General features: G+C 42.5%; 3 protein-coding genes across 3 annotated transcripts; 2 read left to right on the forward strand and 1 right to left on the reverse strand.

The window, feature by feature from the left end:
- Window positions 1–163: 163 nt before the first annotated feature.
- LOC102703542 (probable solanesyl-diphosphate synthase 3, chloroplastic) lies at window positions 164–3,747 on the reverse strand. The gene is made up of 6 exons (XM_015842909.2): window positions 3,435–3,747; window positions 3,196–3,332; window positions 2,335–2,462; window positions 1,705–1,808; window positions 1,251–1,378; window positions 164–1,171 (listed from the first exon to the last, which is right to left on the reverse strand). The coding sequence occupies exons 1-6, from the start codon at window positions 3,595–3,597 to the stop codon at window positions 623–625; spliced, it is 1,209 nt and encodes a 402-aa protein (XP_015698395.1). The 5' UTR covers window positions 3,598–3,747; the 3' UTR covers window positions 164–622.
- Window positions 3,748–11,574: 7,827 nt separating this feature from the next.
- LOC102703828 (protein WVD2-like 7) lies at window positions 11,575–15,591 on the forward strand. Its single transcript, XM_040529389.1, has 7 exons — window positions 11,575–11,664; window positions 11,761–12,384; window positions 12,508–12,909; window positions 13,001–13,059; window positions 13,284–13,371; window positions 13,792–13,878; window positions 15,233–15,591. The coding sequence occupies exons 1-7, from the start codon at window positions 11,575–11,577 to the stop codon at window positions 15,326–15,328; spliced, it is 1,446 nt and encodes a 481-aa protein (XP_040385323.1). The 3' UTR covers window positions 15,329–15,591.
- A 470-nt stretch (window positions 15,592–16,061) lies between these two features.
- LOC102716742 (senescence-specific cysteine protease SAG39-like) lies at window positions 16,062–17,783 on the forward strand. Its single transcript, XM_006663877.1, has 2 exons — window positions 16,062–16,518; window positions 17,197–17,783. Exons 1-2 carry the CDS (start codon window positions 16,062–16,064, stop codon window positions 17,781–17,783), a joined length of 1,044 nt encoding a protein of 347 aa, XP_006663940.1.
- Window positions 17,784–18,063: the final 280 nt, after the last annotated feature.

Consider the following 18,063-nt stretch of genomic DNA (forward strand, 5'->3'; position numbering starts at 1 on the left):
AAGGGATGTTGAATTATATGATCCTTAGGGCTAAGGTTTTACTCTTCTGTCTTCCTAGAATCTCTTGATTTTGAGATGCATTTGGGAGACAATTCCTCCAGTAAAATTCATGGCCGAACATGCAGTTCAGTAGTGTCTAATTCATCCATAGCATCAAATTATGAGTACTTTAATGGGAAACATCATATCTCAGCAGCACATAATACACAAATGTTTATGTTGGCCTGTCAGGTGTGCCCATACAAGTACACAACGTGTTTTCTATATGCATGAGCAAATTGCAAAACTAAAGAATGCTAATGTCAATATATTTCTTTTATTTACAAGACTTGCAAAATAAAATGCTAGGGTACATTCAGGCACAAAGGTGGAAGGAACCTGGCAAGGTCGCTGCTTTGCGGATGATATTGTCCTGCATCATTCATCTCAGACAACCCAATGGTCTGTTTCGTGAGAATTCCACAGGATCACTCTGTAAGAAAATATTGTCATTTCCCCTAATTTCCTTTGGCAATCCACTGATCCAAACAGGGTTTAGAAGCTTAAATGTTTGCCTTTCTGGGGAGCTACTGTAAGCTCACAATGGAGGTCTGTATCTGATTGAGAGATCCAATAAACCGGCCTAGTCAATCCTTTCAAGGTTATATTTCACCATGTTCTCAAGCGTGCTTCTGAACTCGCTCCTTGGAAGGCACTGCAGACTTTGGATAGCCAAGTCGCCCTTCTCTCTTGCAAGCTCATGAGCCCTCTTTATTCCACCACTTCTATGAACTAGCTTTATTGCAGTAGCTAAGGAATCTATTTCACTGAACTCAGAATCAATGATCTCCCTGAGTTGCGGTTCATCTTGCAAAGCAAAAATGACCGGAGCTGTTAGATTTCCCTTTGCCAGGTCACTTCCTGCTGGTTTCCCAAGCTGTTCAGCTGATTGGGTGAAGTCAAGAATGTCATCAACTACCTGGAAGGAGAGGCCGAGATTCCTTCCGTATTCATACATTTGTTCACATATAGCAGTGCTGACGCCACTAAATATAGCAGCTGACCTTGTGCTTGCTGCAATCAGAGAAGCAGTCTTGTAGTAGCTCTTGAGCAGATAATCATCAAGGGTGATGTCACAGTCAAAAAGTGTAGATGCTTGTTTTATTTCACCACTGGCAAAATCCTTGATTACCTGTTAAAGCAGCATTTTTTTAAAGCAAAACATGCATAGTTGCAAATAAGGCATAAAAGTTTGCTCAAACTCTTATTACCTGGCTGATGAGCTTTATAACTTCAATATTTTCAAGGTTTGCAAGAAACCAAGAAGATTGTGCAAACATAAAATCACCAGCAAGTACAGCCACCCGTGTTCCATACAGCTGATGAATAGTTTCCTTCCCTAGAAATAACAAATAACTTCAGATAGAACAGGTAAATTTCTTCAGAGAAATCAAACAGGATTGCTGTATCAAAAAGAGGAAAAAAAATAAAACAGTTTCTGTGGATGCTAAAGCATTTTTTATCTTTAAACTAGAAGAATGCGTATGGGAAAAATTCAGATCATGTATTTCTAGGAATATGCAGGAAAGTATTCCAAGAACAGAAAGTAGGCACATGTATCACAAAAAGAAATAACAGAAGACGGTTTTATTGACATTTTTGGTACGAGAGAATGCTTCTTATTGACAGTACTGCTGACTGTTCCAGAGATAACATAATATGTACCTCTTCGCATCCCACTATCATCTATTACATCGTCATGTATTAAACTTGCAGTGTGGATCATCTCTATAATCTCTGCCAAACGTTGGTGTTCTGTCGTTAGCTCCCTGTAATCCAAAAATCAAAGATATTGACGGAATAATTTCAAAAGACTAGGTATAACATAGGTCCCAAAAATTGTGTGTGTCACCTAGGTACTTGAACTTGAGAGCTACACATTTATGCCCTGGATTCGTATAAATGGGTCAATAAAGGTTCTAATGCCATTTTTATGGTTATGAGAAATGACATGACACCCTAGCTTAGTCCAAATTACAAATTTATGATGTGACAACCAACTGTGATCAATAGACATTAATATTTTCCATTTTGAAGGAAAACTTCACACGTCGCTAAGATCCTTATTTACTTTACTAGAAATTCTATAGTCAAAATTGATTAGCAGGGTTACAGTGCTGCCAGGACATCGGTAACTAACTAATTTTGGGTTGGATAGAAGCGTAATGTGCATTTTTGTAATTCAGGGACTTAAATAACTTACATGTTATGGTTTAGGGACCTATGAGGCTATGGGACAGTTCACTCTATTCCAAACCTACTCACATCAATGGTACTGCAGCCAAAGGAACTTACAGTAAACCAGCCAATTCAGCAGTTGCTCTGGACACCAGAAAAACTAACGCTGGTCTTAATCTTTTTCCCCCGGCACCAAAAATCTGTTCCGCTGCAGAAACTAAAACTGGATTTTCTGCACCAACAAGCTATTGAAAATATGTCAGCTAGTTATTGTGGCGCATAGGAACTAAACAAGAACATATATAAGTACCATTTCCTCTTGCAAAAAAATTAGTTATATTTGATATGTCATTCTGTGAGGTTCGATGTCTTGCATATGCAGACATTGATGGGTGACGACTGTAGATGAAGGATTGAAAAATGATAGTGTTGTGCAATGTAAGACTCGAGAGCAGAAAGCATGTCAGAGCTCAGCAATTATAGCGAAGCTGCAGAAAATGAAGCACCACATAAGAGCTACCAAGCCATATGTTCATTCAGTCTACTTCGTATTCCCAAGATCCCAAGCTTCCATTTCATCAGTACTTGGGTCGTTAGTTCAATAGGAATGGACCATTATGCTACTGTTTACTCGCTACTGTAGTATATTCCAAGTTTCCAACGACACCCTAAATGATGGGCTGCTTCATTGCATATTTCCCTTGAGAATCTCGAGGAACATAAATTAGAATATATATTTCCACATGTCAAGTGTATAAAAGCATATCCCTTTCCATTATTGTTCAACCAACCAACTCCCTGAATTGTCCACAGATTTATCATGAATATCAAATTATTAATACAGTAAAAATTAGGGGTATGCTACTTTATCTGTTCAGTAGTGAAAATTGCCACCGTTCGATAAACCTAAAATAACTTATAATTTGGAACGAGCTGAAAAGAACGATGTAAACTTGGGGAGGAAAATCTGAAGCTCACCGATTTGAGGTTGTTGTTAAGCTTGAGCAAATCGTCCGCTACAACCTCCAACAGCGACGAAACCGAAGTGCGCTCGACGACGCCGGTGACCGCCGCATCAGGAATCGCCGCCGCCGGCACGTCAACGGCAGCAACACCTACACAAGCACCACCACCAGCTGCTCAGCGGAAGAAAGCAAGCGAAACTAGCAGGGGAGAGCGCGGACATTCAGGCAGGCAGGGCCGCCACGATCGAGAACCTGGCTTGCTGGGCGAGACCACGGAGCAAACACCTGGCGCGTGCGGCCGTCCGGCCCATCGGCACCGGAGCTGCTGCGCCGGAGCAGGAGGAGGGTGAGGCGACGCGGCGGTGGCGCGGCGGCACAAGTGCCGGGACGACGCGAGGGACGACGGCGCCGCCATGGGGGCGCTTCGCGCTGGCTGGCGCTGGCGGCTGCTGCTGCTCCGGTCGGGGTGGTGGTGACGAACGATCTGGTGAGCGCGACGCGGCGTGCAATGCAAAGAGAGGGTGTGGGCGTGGTGCGGGGGAGGGGGCCCTGGCGTGCGCGCGCGGCGACGGCTCGTTTTTTGTATGGCGCCGCGTTGCGTTGCGCCTTATCGGCGCATGCGGGGGGGATGGGGATAGGGGCCAGCCTGCCTGGGGGCTCCGATTCGGCCACGTCGGCTGCGTACGGTGGCTGGTGGGGGTCTGGGGGACGGGGACGGAGGTGGGACTTGGGCCGTGGCATGGTCCGGTCCATCGTGCTTCGTACCCAAATAAGTCGTGCCGATCCAGTGTGTCGTGTCGTGCCAACACGTGAGGATGATGCCACGGCCTAAGCACGGTCCAATATATATTGTCTAGTCTGTTGTCGTATTATCATGTCATATTACTGTGGCACATGCGACAAAGACATTAAGCCATCAATATCGTATCATGTTGAAATTCCGAACTAGTAGAGTCGCCCAACCGACAAAGTGGTCGAGTCATGTGAGTGCGTGACAATATTCGTAAGACAGGCATGCCGAGTTGTACATGGATATGATGTTAACATGACCAATGGTCTAGAAATAAAATCGATCTATTGTGAAAGCATTGGTCCAGAAAGAAAATTGGCCCACCGTAAATGTTTCGTGCATATTTTGGGTTGTGCCGGCCCAAGCACGGCCTAATGGTTATGTCGTACCGTGTCACCCAACGTGTTTATGTTCTGGGCCCAAGCCTGACCCGTGGTCGTGCCTTGGGCCGACCCATGAAAGCACGGCCCAATTCCCATCTCTAGACGGGGACGGCTACGTGGCACACACCGCTCCCTGTTGACTGTCGATCGTTCTAACAAACAGCGGGAGAGAACACAGCTTCTCAAAACCTAGAAATGCTTGGTTTTTTGCTTATACTCCCTCTAACCTTTTTATTTAACGTTGGCTACTTCAACGTCAAACATTTGCTGTTAATACTAAAATTTGATAAAATTTTCTTATTAAATTCAGGTAAGAAAAGGTGCAATCGCCGATAGAAATTTTATTCAGACGAGTTCGAATTCAACATGGAATTGTGAAGACCAATGCATGGCGACATAAATTTATCTGTTAATTAGAGTTAGTTAGGATTTTTATTTTATCTCTAAGAGATTAGAGTCCGATCGTGACTTGTTTGTTTTCCTTTATCTATTAGGAAACGTATGTCGTATTAGAGATAGAGTTTGTTATTTCCTTTTATCTATTAGGAGTCGTGTGTTGTATCCGATATGGACTAGCCTCCACCCGATGATATAAATATGTATGCATAGGGTCATTGTAAATCATCTACGTCATAATATAGATCAATTACTCTCGACGCATCGCCACCCTCTTCACCGAGGTTTCGACACCGGCGGAACTTGGCATGCATCGTCTCGATCTCCGGCGGAGGGGTAAGTCCTACGTTCCGCGGGCCACAATAATCGCATCGACTAGATTAGAAATATCTTGGTTTGGTCTGATCTTTTAATCTGGTTGTACGATTACTAGTTATCGTATCGGCTTTAGCTTGAGTTACTTCGGTATATTGGGTTGATCTAGTCGACCACTTTGGACGATCTATGTTGGTTTGATATTTGCTATTTAACATATTCAATCTAATACTGTCTCGATTCTGTCCGATCTACTAGATTGTGTTTATCAGATGGTTTATATCAGATCGATGTATTTTGTTCATCGTTTTATCAGAGTACCAGCCGATAAGTTATCAGTCATCGGCTCATTGGCTTGATAGCAATCTAGATCTATTTAGTATCTATCCTGACATTGCTAGGCGTAATCTTGAACTGTCTCGGTTGGGTCTGATCTTCTATGATTATTCCTAGAAAGTTAAGTATAAGAGCTAAGCCGGTTGACGTTAAAAGTTGACCCGATCACGTGTCACACACAAAGCCCTGGGAGTCTCTTCTTAGATTTCTCCAGTGCTTGACCTAAATTCTTAGAATGCGCGGCCGTGCCAGTCAGTTTGATCCTGCAACTGACAAGATGAAAAATAAAACAAGCCGATCGGCTATCTAGCCGATAGGTAACTAAGAATCTAGCTGAACGGATGTGGATCTAGCAGCATTTAGCCGACAGGCTGAGCAATCAGCTTTTAAAAGTTTGGATCAGCTAGAAACCCAATAGAAATAGACTCAAATTGTTAAATAAACAATGAATACTTTGTTACGATGGGCAAAAACCATGTAATTCTCATAAACAGATGCAACACAAATAACTATTAATCTAAATAAATAAAGTCGAATTATGTAGAAATAATGCAGTAAGTCAATCGACTACTCTATTGACATAAATATAATGAATATGTAGATTGGCAAGGATCTGTTGACGTCAAAAGTTGACCCGATGACGCGTCACACACGTAGGCCTGGAAGTAAATCTAAGACCTCTTTAGTGCAGGACCTAAATTCTTAGAAAGTACGGGCGTGCCAGTCAGTTTGATCCTGCAACTGACAAGATGAAGAATAAAACAAGCCAATCAACTATCGAGCCGATAGGTAACAAACAATCCAGTCGATCAGATGCTGATGTAGTGGCGTTTAGCCGATAGGTTGAACAATTAATCGACTGTTGAAAGCTTGGATTGACTATAAATCTGATACAAGTATACTTGAAAAATAATTAAACAAACAGTGAATACTTTTCTATGATCGCCCAAAAAAACTAACATGTAAATCTCATAAGCCGATGCAACACAAAAGAATTATTGATCTAAATAAGCAATGCCGATTGGTTTAGGAATAATGCAGTAATGCAATCAGCTACTCTATTGATGTAAATATAAGAGTGAAGTGCACCAGCGGTCCCTAAACTTATGTGCATGTGTCATCTAGGTCCCCGAACTCTCAAAATGCATTTTTAGGTCCCCGAACTTGTCCGGGGGTGTCATATAGGTCCAAACGGGCTCCGACTCACTCCATCCGCTTACGTGGCATGCCACGGTGGCGCTTACGTGTTGGTGGGGCCATGTCGGTCCCACATGTCAGTATCTCTCTTCTCCTTATTCTTTTCTCTCCCTTCTCGTAGGCGACACCGTGGCATGCCACGTGAGCAGATGGAGAGGATCAGAGCTTGTTTGGACCTATATGACACCTCCGGACAAGTTCGGGGATCCAAAAATGCATTTTGAGAGTTCAGGGACCTAAATGACACATGCACACAAGTTAAGGGATCGCTGGTGCACTTCACTCTAAATATAATAAGCATGTAGGTTGGGAAAGATCATCGGCCATAACCAACGAATAGTCGAATAAGATCTATAAAGTATCTAGCCTAACTTACTAGGAATAATCTTAAAAGATCGGACCAAACCGAGACAGTTCAAGACTACGCCTAGCAATGTCAAACTAGATATTAAACAGATCTAGATTATTGTCAAGATGCCTAATTAATAAATAGAATTAATCGTCATGCCATGGTTTTCATGATTCCTTGTTAAATTCGGACTCTATTGGATAAGCTTTTCGTTGGCTGATCGCATCCTTTCCTTATCCGAATCAATTAAGGAATTCTTACCAAATTTTGTTGTTAACACATGCCACCTAGCTTTGAAGTATGAGAACTCATGCTTCAAAATTATCTTCACTTTTCCTGCTTTGAGGATTTCAAAATCTTCTTCTTTTGCCTCTCGCAATCGGCTTTCATGAACCAATACCATCTAAATAACAATGACCAAATTTTCAAACTCCCAACAAAAGAATTTGTCTTTGATAGGTTCTAATAGTCCTCCAAATGCAAGATATGCTAATGGTTTATCTTTTAGGTTCAAATTGTCGCATCGACTGCGAACATTATGAAATCTTTATACATATTCCATAGTCAATTCGTCTTCCTCCTGCTTATGCAGAATTAAGTTTGTAAGTTTCATCTCATCCATGTCAGCAAAGAAGTATTTGTGAAATTGTCTCTCTAGATCGGTCTAGCTTCTGATAGAATTTAGAGGTAATGATGTAAACCATGTGAAAGCTAATCCAGAAAGTGATAACGGGAATAACCTAACCTTTAGAGTCTTATGAGCTAATGTATCCCCACACTATGGTAGGAATCGGCTGATATATTCAATTATACAAACATCGCTAAAAAATGGAGAATTCTAGAATCATGTATCGGCGAGGCAATGGAACCCTATCAAACTATTCAGGATATAGGAGCCGATACATATATATTTGTTCCATTGGTCTGATCCCAAATTACTCCCTCATCGTCTCAACAACTCTATCGGACCACTAATTATCTTTGCATTGTCTTCATTATGCCAATATAATGAGTTTCTTTTGGCCGATATTGCCCCACGAGTCAAATTCTTTGAGCAATGCATTCATCTACCGCTATTTTGATCAAATCTTGTAACATATTCAATAAAAGCCCAGATTGATCGAATAAGGCACGATCAACCGATTCAACAACTGTATCTTGAAAACTGTTAAACCAAAAGCTTCCATTGGCCAGACAACCAATATCGCTTGAGGACCCTAGCCGATATGTTAAACAATCGGCTTTACAAGAATTTCATGATATAACGTGAAAGTACACCTTATCGGCTGAATTATGAGTAGGGTAACCACTAAATAGTTCAATCGACTAGCCTATCTTAAAAGATTGGACCTAACCGAGACAATTTTAAGATTAACCAGCCGATCGGACTGATTTAGTACTTATCACAGATGTAGTTAGCAGTCGATAGGATGTCAAATGAATTAAATAAAGTAAAACTGGATTACTAAATCAATTACCGGTATAAAACAATAATAAATAACCGCATGCATATTCATGTCAAACCTAGATCGGACTAAACCAAGACAGTTCAGATTTAGACATACTTACGCATGAAGTCAGTGGAATATTGCAATATTCAAGGAATTAACTATTAAACTAAAGTAATCCATCAACTCATCTATTAAATTTAGTAGATCTGACAAGCCTTTATAGGCAGATCGAATCAAGCTTACATAGATCGGACCAAACCAAGACAATATGCAGTCTAATTCAATATGGCTATAGAGAACATGAAGATCTATGAACTTAGCAGGTAAGCCGATGAATTACTTAAGATAATGCTGGCTAAAACTCTAGCAATGAGACCGTACGAGTACTCGATCCGATCTACTAATACGAACCCAGCTAATTAGATTGATTAGATTAAACCGAGGCAGAATCAAGTTAACTATGCTCATACTAACAAACGAAACAAAGAACTCACATGACCTTATGTTAACGTCAAAATGTGACTGATGACGTGTCACACACGAATGCCTAGGAGTCACTTCTTAGAACGCTCCAGTGTAGTACCTAAATTCTTAGAAGGTGCGCAGGCGTGCCAGTCAGTTTGATGCTGCAAGTGACAAGATAAAAAAAATAAGTCGATCGGCTATCGAGCCGGTAGGTAACTGATAAACCAGACGATCGGATATTGATGTAGCAGTACTTAACCGATAGGCTGATTAATCGGCTGTTGAAAGCCTAGATCAGCCGAGAATCTGATACATATAAACTCAAATAGCTAAATAAACAAGGAATCATTTGTTACGATCAGCTAAAACCAACTAGCATGTAAGCCTTGTAAGCTGATGCAGCACAAAATAATTACCGATGTAAGTAAATTCATTCGATTGGTGTAAAAATAGTGTAGTAAGGCAATCAACTACTCTATTAATGTAAATATAATGAACATGCAGATCAGCAAATATTATCGGCTATAAACGACTGACAAACGACCAAGATCTATAAAATATCTAGCCTAGATTACTAAGAATAATCATAGAAGATCAGACCAAACTGAGACAGTTCAAGATTATGTCTAGCAATATCAGGATAGATACTAAACAGATCTAAATTACTATCAAGCCAATGAGCCGATGACTGATAACTTATCGGCTGGTACTCCGATAAAACAATGAGCAAATATGTCAGCATGATATAAACTATTTGATAGATGCAATCTATTAGAACGGACTAAACCGAGACAATATCAAATTGAATATGTCAAGTAGCAAATATCAAACCAATGTAAATCACCCAAAGTGGTCGACCAGATCAATCCAGGATACAAAAGTAACCTAGGCTGAAACTGATATGATAACTAGCAACCGTACAAGCAAATCAGAAGATCGACTAAACCGAGACAATTCTAATCTAGCTGATATGATTACCGTGGTCGGCGGAACATAGGACTTGTCCCTTTGCCGTAGATCGAGAGGATGCAACCCAATGTTAGGTGCCAAGTTCCGCCGGTCATGAAACCTCGATGAAGAGGGCGGCGATGCGCCAAAAGTAATTGATCTATGTTATGAGAAGTAGATGATTTACAATAATCCCGGGTGTACATATTTATACCCATGGACGCATACGAATCCATGTTGAATACGACAAACGTTTGCTAACAAACAAAAAGAAATAACAAGTCCTGATCAGACTCTAACTCTCCTAGAGATAAAGGAAAAATCCTAAACTAACTCTAACTACTAGATAAAATTACGCCGTCAAGCCTTGGTCTTCATAATTCCTTCTTGAATTTGGACTCTTCTGGATAAGATTTTTATCTGTTGATTGCGCATTTCTTTAACGGAATCCACTAAGTTAATTTTCCAGATTTTGGTGTTAACACCTTGATAGAGAACCTATCACTACTTCAAACCAAAGACAAATCAAAAGTAATAATAAGCCTTAAATGAACCATCGAACTATTAGATAGGAGATCGAACTAAATCGGGACGTCCTATCTAGCCGATCGATGATATGACTATCACGAGCTACATTGTGAAGCTAACAAATCTCGCGCCGAGAGCTCGCTCCTGTTGAAAAGTTGGCTATGCATCGAATACGTGTTGATCATATGAGAGTTGATGTCTTTACAAAGCTACATGGTGCTGTATTTATATCTCGAGAACTAACTAACTAACCTAATATGGATCCGTATCTAATAACTACTCTATTACACACAGACTCTAATTAGAGATAATACCTAAACAAACTCTAATATTTACATAAACAAAGTTACACATACTCTATTTCTTCCCGATTCCATCTGCATGATTTTTAGGCCCAATCAGACTCCTCCAGTCCGAGTCAAACTCCATCAGCCATATCTGAGTCGTCGTATTCTAATTGCTTCTTGTCCGATTGCACTGATTCCTGTCCGATTCGATCATTAGTGTTGTTTTAATCTCCAATTGTAATTTTCCAAATTTTGGTGTTAACAACTATGCACTCAAATAAAAATTTCAATTGTTTTTCAAGCTTATATATATTCAAACCTAAATCATTGAGGGCATTGAAGTCATTTGTTACAAACTTAACAATGAAATAAAGAAAAATCATCGAGGGCATGGAAGGAATTGTGTTAAAATTTGAGAGGTATATAAGTTAACCATGTGCTGGAGTAACAAAACTCAACCGTCCCTACGGGCATGCTCACGTTTTCAAAAACAACTGTTAGGACAGTTTTCGTTATAAAAATAAACATTAGAAAATGTGTTAGAAATAAAAAAAAACCTACTATATCCGCTTACAAACATTTATCCGTCGGAGCCTGCGCCGGGCGACTCAGGTCAAACACTGTGCAACGGTCACCCTAGAGGGCCCCCCCCCCCCCCCTTCCCTTCCCCCGCGGACGCGGCCAGCTCCTCCCTCCCTCTCCCAACGTACACCTCGCCTCCTCCCCCAATTCAAATCCAACCCACCACACCACCCCCACCCACGCTCGCTCTGCGTGACCCACCCCCACCCCAGCAGCAGCAGCAGCAAGCAATCATACTCCACCTCCCCGATTTCGAAAAGGCGGCTGGCTCCCGGCTCCCCCCCCCCCCCCCTAATCCGATCCCCCGTGAGCCGCTTTCCACCAACCCCCCCAGATCCGATCCAGCTTCCGCCCTCGCCGCCGCCATGGGACCCGAGGTGGACTTCTCGCCGCCGCTGCCGCCCCCGGAGCCCGCGCTGTCGCCCGAGCCGGAGATCCTCGCCCCCGACCACCAGGTGAGAGCCACCGCCGCCGCCTCCCACCCGAGTCCCCGACCTATTTCTTTGGGAGATCAATTTGGTGATTTTTTTTTTCTTCTTTTGGGAGGTTAGAGCTGGAAGGCGGAGATGATGTCGGCGCTGGGGGAGTCGGTGTCGTTCGGGCGGTTCCTCGCCGAGCCGCTCGAGTGGGGGAAGTGGTCGGCGTTCGAGCACAACCGCTACCTCGAGGAGGCGGCGCGCCAGTCGCGCCCGGGCTCCGTCGCGCAGAAGAAGGCCTTCTTCGAGGCGCGCTACGCCCGGAGGAAGCGCAAGAGCGACGAGGACGACGACGGCGCCGCCGCAGCCGGAAGCAGCAGCGACGTTGAGCCCGACGAGGCGGGTGCCGGCGCCGCTGCCACTGCTGCTGAGTCGTCACCGGGCTCTTCCTCGTCGTGCATGACGAACGAGCCCGCCGCCGCGGGGGATGCGAGCTGTTTCGTCGGTTCGGGTGATGCTGGCTGTGGCGGCGGCGTTGTCGCCGCTCGCCCGGTGGATGCGCCGGAGGAGGGGCTCCACGACGTCAACGATGGGGTTGGTTCCTGCAGAGTGGATGAAGTGCATCACAAGCAGGATGATGTCCATGTTGGTGAATCGAGAGACGTGTTACTGCCGCTGGAGAAGCAGGATGGTTCTAGTCAGGATCCTTGTTCTGACAATTCTGTGGCCATTGATGCAGATGACAAGCAGCCATTGAAGGTGACTGATTGACTGACCATCAAATTTTGTGGAATTTCGTTCATACTAACGAACATTGTTAATCAGGGAAGCTGAATCGAATGTATGAATACTAACATGCTAGCTTTGTTCTGTTCTTGCCAGGAGAGTTCCATTGTTAATCAGGGAAGCGCGGAGTCTGTAAAGAGACGACGGCTTCCGTCGCTGCTTCAGAAACCGGCCAAATTCAGCTCTCCTCCCTCTGGTAGCAAAGGGCCTGCGTCATCGGTGAAAAGACGGTCACGGCTGCATTCAGCAAAGGAGAACAGCTCACCTCCTAACAAGGAAAGTAACCAGCAAGCGACAAGTTCAGTCTCTCAAAATCGGTCGATCTTGGAAGCGTTCCAGAAGTCAAAGAACCTTGCTACGCGCGAAACAGGCAGTGCTGCCTCGAGCTCAAAAAATCTTGGTTCCTCAATTGCTGCCAGGATTAGTCAGCTGGAATCTGTAACCGGGCCTGTGAAACACGCTGATTCAGCAGTGAGCCAAGTCAAACCACCAAGAGAGGTTTGAAGCTACCATGTTTATGGAGTGAACTTAACTTTTTTTTCAGTTGATTTCTGTCCTTGCAGTACTAAATTGGCTGTTGATATTTCAGGCATCTTTAAAGGATGTGCTGGAAATTGCCTCAAGTTCAACCCAGCTGGAAGAACAAAGGTATGTTCCAAGGCAGACATTAATCTGAACATTATGTTTTTTTAGTGAAAGAAAATAATTCCGTCTCTGCCTGAAGTAATACGAACATTCTTAACATTAAATTATATAGAGTTCACCGACACTTTTTTTTTTCAAAGAGATAAAGGTGTTTTTGCTCTCCCTGAAATATAATTTGCACCGTGTTGACAGAATGACTTGATTGTATTATCTTCTATCATCACCAGGTCTTCTCATGTAACAAGGGTGAAAGAGAAGTTATTTGGTTTTACCTCACAATCGGTGCATCAGAAAGCCAATATGCGTAAAGAGAAGGTAAGTACCTCACTTCATCAATGCAATATGAGAAAAATAGCCGCAATGCTCTTTTGGATATGTTGTTATCTTATATGAAGTTCCATGCTATCACAATTTGGTAGGAATTGTTGATTACTCAAATAAAACAGCTAACAATATTAATGACATGCTAATTAGAAATTCCATCGTTGCCTAGTCAATGATACTGTTACAAACTACACACTTTCAAGATAATAGATATTTTATAATCCTTGAAGATGAAGAGGTACCGTGAGATACCAAACTTTAAAATGTTAATTTGTAATACCTCCCACAATGTAGAAATCCTGGTACCTTCTCGAAGGCCATGTAAAATCAGTCTTAAGAAAAAGTATGATGAGTCGATGATTGATAGGATATTATAGATCAGATACAACCTTACATGCTACTCTCATGCAGGGAAAACCCCAAAATGAAAGCTTCAAGGCTCGGCCACTGCCAAATTTTTATCGTAAAAATAAGCAAGCAAAGGATTCAAGTCACCAGGTACAAGTCTCTATTCCAATTATGTATGCTAATTGACATACTTCCAAATGAACCAATATGTTACTATCCTTAAGAATTACGGAGGCTTGGTTTGTAAGTTTCTGTCAGCAACAATGCATAGTGACAAGCATAACCATTCTTAAGTTAATATTTTCCAATATACATAAACAACAAAATAACTAGAAAGTAAAATAAAGTGGTTAACTTCACATATCCGGTGAATATCATTGTCACTCTTATGCTCATTAGTCGTGTGTTTTTTCCTCCACTTTGCCATGTAATTTTTTTTTCTGACAACATGCATCTAAACCATGTGCAAATTAATTTGTATGTGATAGGTAAAGGACACTTCTACCATCCTTAACATAGAAAGAACCAGAGATAGACCAACATCACTCTATAGATAATCATCGTTCTGCCTACGTAATGATGGTAGCGGTTACTGGAGATAATGGTATATCCACGCTGCACATTTCTTCCTGTGTTCCTGCATCACACTTTTGATGGACATTGTGGAGATGTAGCAATCAATTTGATCCACCCTTGGGAGGACACCAAAAGTGTGTGCCGGCTTCATATGTTCCTTTTACAAAACAATTATTGGAATTAATAATGATCAAATTCAGAACTTCACAACATTTCTTAGAAGAAAGGAACCTTCTCAACGATTCATATGTTCCTTTTACAAAACATTTAGTGGAATTAATAATGAACAAATTCAGAACTTCACAGCATTTCTCAGAAGAGGAGCCTTTTCAACAAAGGATGATTGATCTTTTGTTGCAAATCATGACAAAGGATGCCCAAAAAAAAAAACAGTCCAGGTAGCATATCTAGAAGTCTAGAATTGCATTATTTTTGGAACAGACGTAGTTATATGCAAAAAGGGCAAACTAAGCAGTAGAAATGGATTATGCAACTGGAAGTTACCAATCCTAGCACTAATTGTTAACATAAGTTTAGCCTGTATATTTTGTCTTCAATCTACATTTCACCTAAGAAGGAATTACAGCTTATATTTATGTTGTAACAGCATTTGCTCTATTTTGTAATGCAAATGGATGAAAAATAACAGCCAAAACTTCTGTGTTATGGAGTTCTCCATTTCTTGCCAATACTATCCTTTGCACCTCAACACTAAGACTCAGCTTGATGTTTTATTTTGTGTCTAACTTCCAAGCATTGGAAACCACACTTTCAGAGTGTATTTATTGGTTGTGAATTGTATATAGAAATCACATAGAAAAAGAAAATCAGTAATCTGTATAAGAAATTTGCTCGTTTGCAATTGGCTGTATACCTTTGTTGTCAAAGTTTTGAGATCTCAATTTCTGACAACAAAATTTCAATGCAGAGCTCACTTGATATCAACAGTCATGCACACGCAACAAGCAAAGAAGCATCCAAAGACAAACAAATATGTTGCTTTCCACTCAGAAGGCTGGGTTAGATTATATGAGTTCCTTTATCTGTCTCCAGCGATTTTAGGGCTTCTAGTAAATAATAGCTTATTCATTTTATTCTTATCTTTTTGTACCGTGTTGCTTTAGTAGTACTTCCGATGTGTATTGATGTTGTCAGTTATGTTTGCCCTTCCAATCTTTATTAGAGGATGTAATTCTCAATCCATCTAATTCTCAAGTAAGGCTTTCTGATTGTAATTGGGACTAGCATTTTCTAGCTTGGAAAATAAAGCAGAGGTGTTGTTGAGCAGTGAATTTGAAGGATTGTTTTAATCTCAATAGGTCTACATTGTCATACATACCAGCATTTGTTTTTGGGTTGTCAACCAGAGTATATATATTATGCAGATCATTTTCTATATTCTAATATTCAGAACACAGAACATCGTATTTTCTCAGTTTTGCCTTTTAAATTCCTCATCCAGCGGCCTTCCTGGCCTGCACGCCCGGCTGCTCAATTGTTAAAGCATTTGTATTTTGCCGGCTTCTTTCAACCTTATTTGTTAATTCATAAGCCACAAGTGGAAGCTACCGTACGTTACAATTGCAGGCTTTTTAATTACTAATCCTGTCATTAATACCTTCACGGCTACACTGGATTAATGTCCCTATCAACACCTGCAGCATCAGCACTATATAAACCATGCACCATCCAATCCATCGGACAAACCAAACACGGTGCAAAATACACAGTAGAAGCTCTAAGTAAGCAGCCTGGCCATGGCCATCTCCAAGCCTGTGCTGCTTGCCATCCTCTGCTGCTGCATCTGCTCCTACCACAGCGCCGCCGTTGTCGCGGCGGGCGAGCTCGCCGGCGGCGACGCAGCAGCCGCCATGGCGGCGAGGCACGAGAGGTGGATGGCGCAGTACGGCCGCGAGTACAAGGACGCCGCCGAGAAGGCGCGGAGGCTCGAGGTGTTCAGGGCCAACGTGGCGTTCATCGAGACGTTCAACGCCGGCGGGAAGAGCACGTACTGGCTCGGCGTCAACCAGTTCGCCGATCTCACCGGCGAGGAGTTCAGGGCCACCATGACCAACAAGAAGGGGTTCAGCGCTAATGGTGTTAGGGCATCAACTGGGTTCAGGTACGAGAATGTTAGTGCTGATGCTCTGCCTGCGTCTGTTGACTGGAGGACCAAAGGTGCAGTCACTCCTGTCAAGGACCAAGCCCAGTGCGGTAAGACTGTTCTTTTCTTACCTTTTTTTTTCGCGAATTTTCTGTTCATAAGTATTTTATCGTCTCATATTTCTAAAATAGATTTTTAGTTAATCCCATCGTTGAGCTATTTAAAAAATAAAATAAAAAAATCATCTTCCCTCTTTCAACTAGAAAGAACCTATAGCATGGATGGAGCTACACAACGAAGGAGGGGTCCCGAGGCACTCGTATCAGAAAATTTTATGGTTTGAATCCATGTATTTTGATCGTAGATGCATCCCTCTCGATCCAATCTCAGACACTCATAATAATCTAAACTCAGTTCGAATTACTAAGAGTGAGTGGCACCCCTCTATATTTCATTCTAATTCCGTCCGTGATGTATATCCAAGACAATGCATGAGAAAATACTAAGGGCACATCAGCTGTTTCTATCGATAGTTGACGTAGTTACGAATATGCATATACTTAGTTTTAGTTTAATTTGTTTTTTTTGCTACAACTTGTAGAGGTTAAATTTAAATTTGCATGTTTGTAGAGTGATATAACTCATATTAATATATCTTATCAATTTTTTTATATATTTTAATAACTATTTAAATAATATGCAAGCAACGGGTGGACATCCACCTGTGTGCTGAAAACTGCTTTCATATCGAAAAATGGTGATAGCATGTACCACAATCACAAATGCAGGCTGTTGTTGGGCGTTCTCGGCCGTGGCAGCGATGGAGGGCATCGTCAAGCTGAGCACCGGCAAGCTCATCTCGCTGTCGGAGCAGGAGCTGGTCGACTGCGACGTCCACGGCGACGACCACGGCTGCGAGGGCGGCGAGATGGACGGCGCCTTCCAGTTCATCGTCAGCAACGGCGGCCTCACAACCGAGTCCAACTACCCGTACACGGCGGCGGACGGCCGGTGCAAGGCCGCGCTGGCGGCGAACGTCGCCGCGTCCATCAGGGGCTACGAGGACGTGCCGGCCAACGACGAGGCCGCCCTCATGAAGGCCGTCGCCGGCCAGCCCGTGTCGGTCGCCGTCGACGCGTCCAGCTTCCAGTTCTACCAGGGCGGCGTGATGGCGGGCTCTTGCGGCACCAGCCTCGACCATGGCGTCACCGTGGTCGGCTATGGCACGGCGAGCGACGGCGCCAAGTATTGGCTGGTCAAGAACTCGTGGGGGACGACGTGGGGCGAGGCTGGGTACGTGAGGATGGAGAAGGACGTCGACGACAGCAGGGGCATGTGTGGCATCGCCATGCAGCCTTCCTACCCTACCGTGTAGCAAAGGATTCTGCATTTACATGTGTATTGGATATTTATTACACAGCCCATATATGTTGCTGTGTATTCCTATGTTGTTTTCTTTGGTTATAAGAATATGATGTGTGTAAATATATTGGGCATGGAATTGAACATTGGGAATAAATTTTATGTTCAATGTTTTGTTAAAGGCATTTGTGATTTCCAAGCATTTCAGTACAGTGGCCTTTAATATATACCAAATACAGTATATTACAACTTGGAATAGTAAGGCTGCGTTCGGTAGCACAACTTCTTACCCT

This window comes from Oryza brachyantha, chromosome 12, assembly GCF_000231095.2.
Source record: "Oryza brachyantha chromosome 12, ObraRS2, whole genome shotgun sequence".
NCBI classification, from domain to species: Eukaryota; Viridiplantae; Streptophyta; class Magnoliopsida; order Poales; family Poaceae; genus Oryza; species Oryza brachyantha.

What these genes read in the sequence shown, in the direction of transcription:
- LOC102703542 (XM_015842909.2), bottom strand. Translation starts at nt 3,597, where the DNA reads ATGGCGGCGCCGTCGTCCCTCGCGTCGTCCCGGCACTTGTGCCGCCGC. An exon ending in GGTCTCGCCCAGCAAGCCAG is followed by an intron (nt 3,333 to 3,434) that starts GTTCTCGATCGT and finishes GTGCTTGTGTAG; the next exon opens with GTGTTGCTGCCGTTGACGTG. An exon ending in TGATAGTGGGATGCGAAGAG is followed by an intron (nt 1,379 to 1,704) that starts GTACATATTATG and finishes TGTTATTTCTAG; the next exon opens with GGAAGGAAACTATTCATCAG.
- LOC102703828 (XM_040529389.1), top strand. Translation starts at nt 11,575, where the DNA reads ATGGGACCCGAGGTGGACTTCTCGCCGCCGCTGCCGCCCCCGGAGCCC. An exon ending in TCCTCGCCCCCGACCACCAG is followed by an intron (nt 11,665 to 11,760) that starts GTGAGAGCCACC and finishes TTGGGAGGTTAG; the next exon opens with AGCTGGAAGGCGGAGATGAT. An exon ending in CCAATATGCGTAAAGAGAAG is followed by an intron (nt 13,372 to 13,791) that starts GTAAGTACCTCA and finishes ACTCTCATGCAG; the next exon opens with GGAAAACCCCAAAATGAAAG.
- LOC102716742 (XM_006663877.1), top strand. Translation starts at nt 16,062, where the DNA reads ATGGCCATCTCCAAGCCTGTGCTGCTTGCCATCCTCTGCTGCTGCATC. An exon ending in CAAGGACCAAGCCCAGTGCG is followed by an intron (nt 16,519 to 17,196) that starts GTAAGACTGTTC and finishes TCACAAATGCAG; the next exon opens with GCTGTTGTTGGGCGTTCTCG.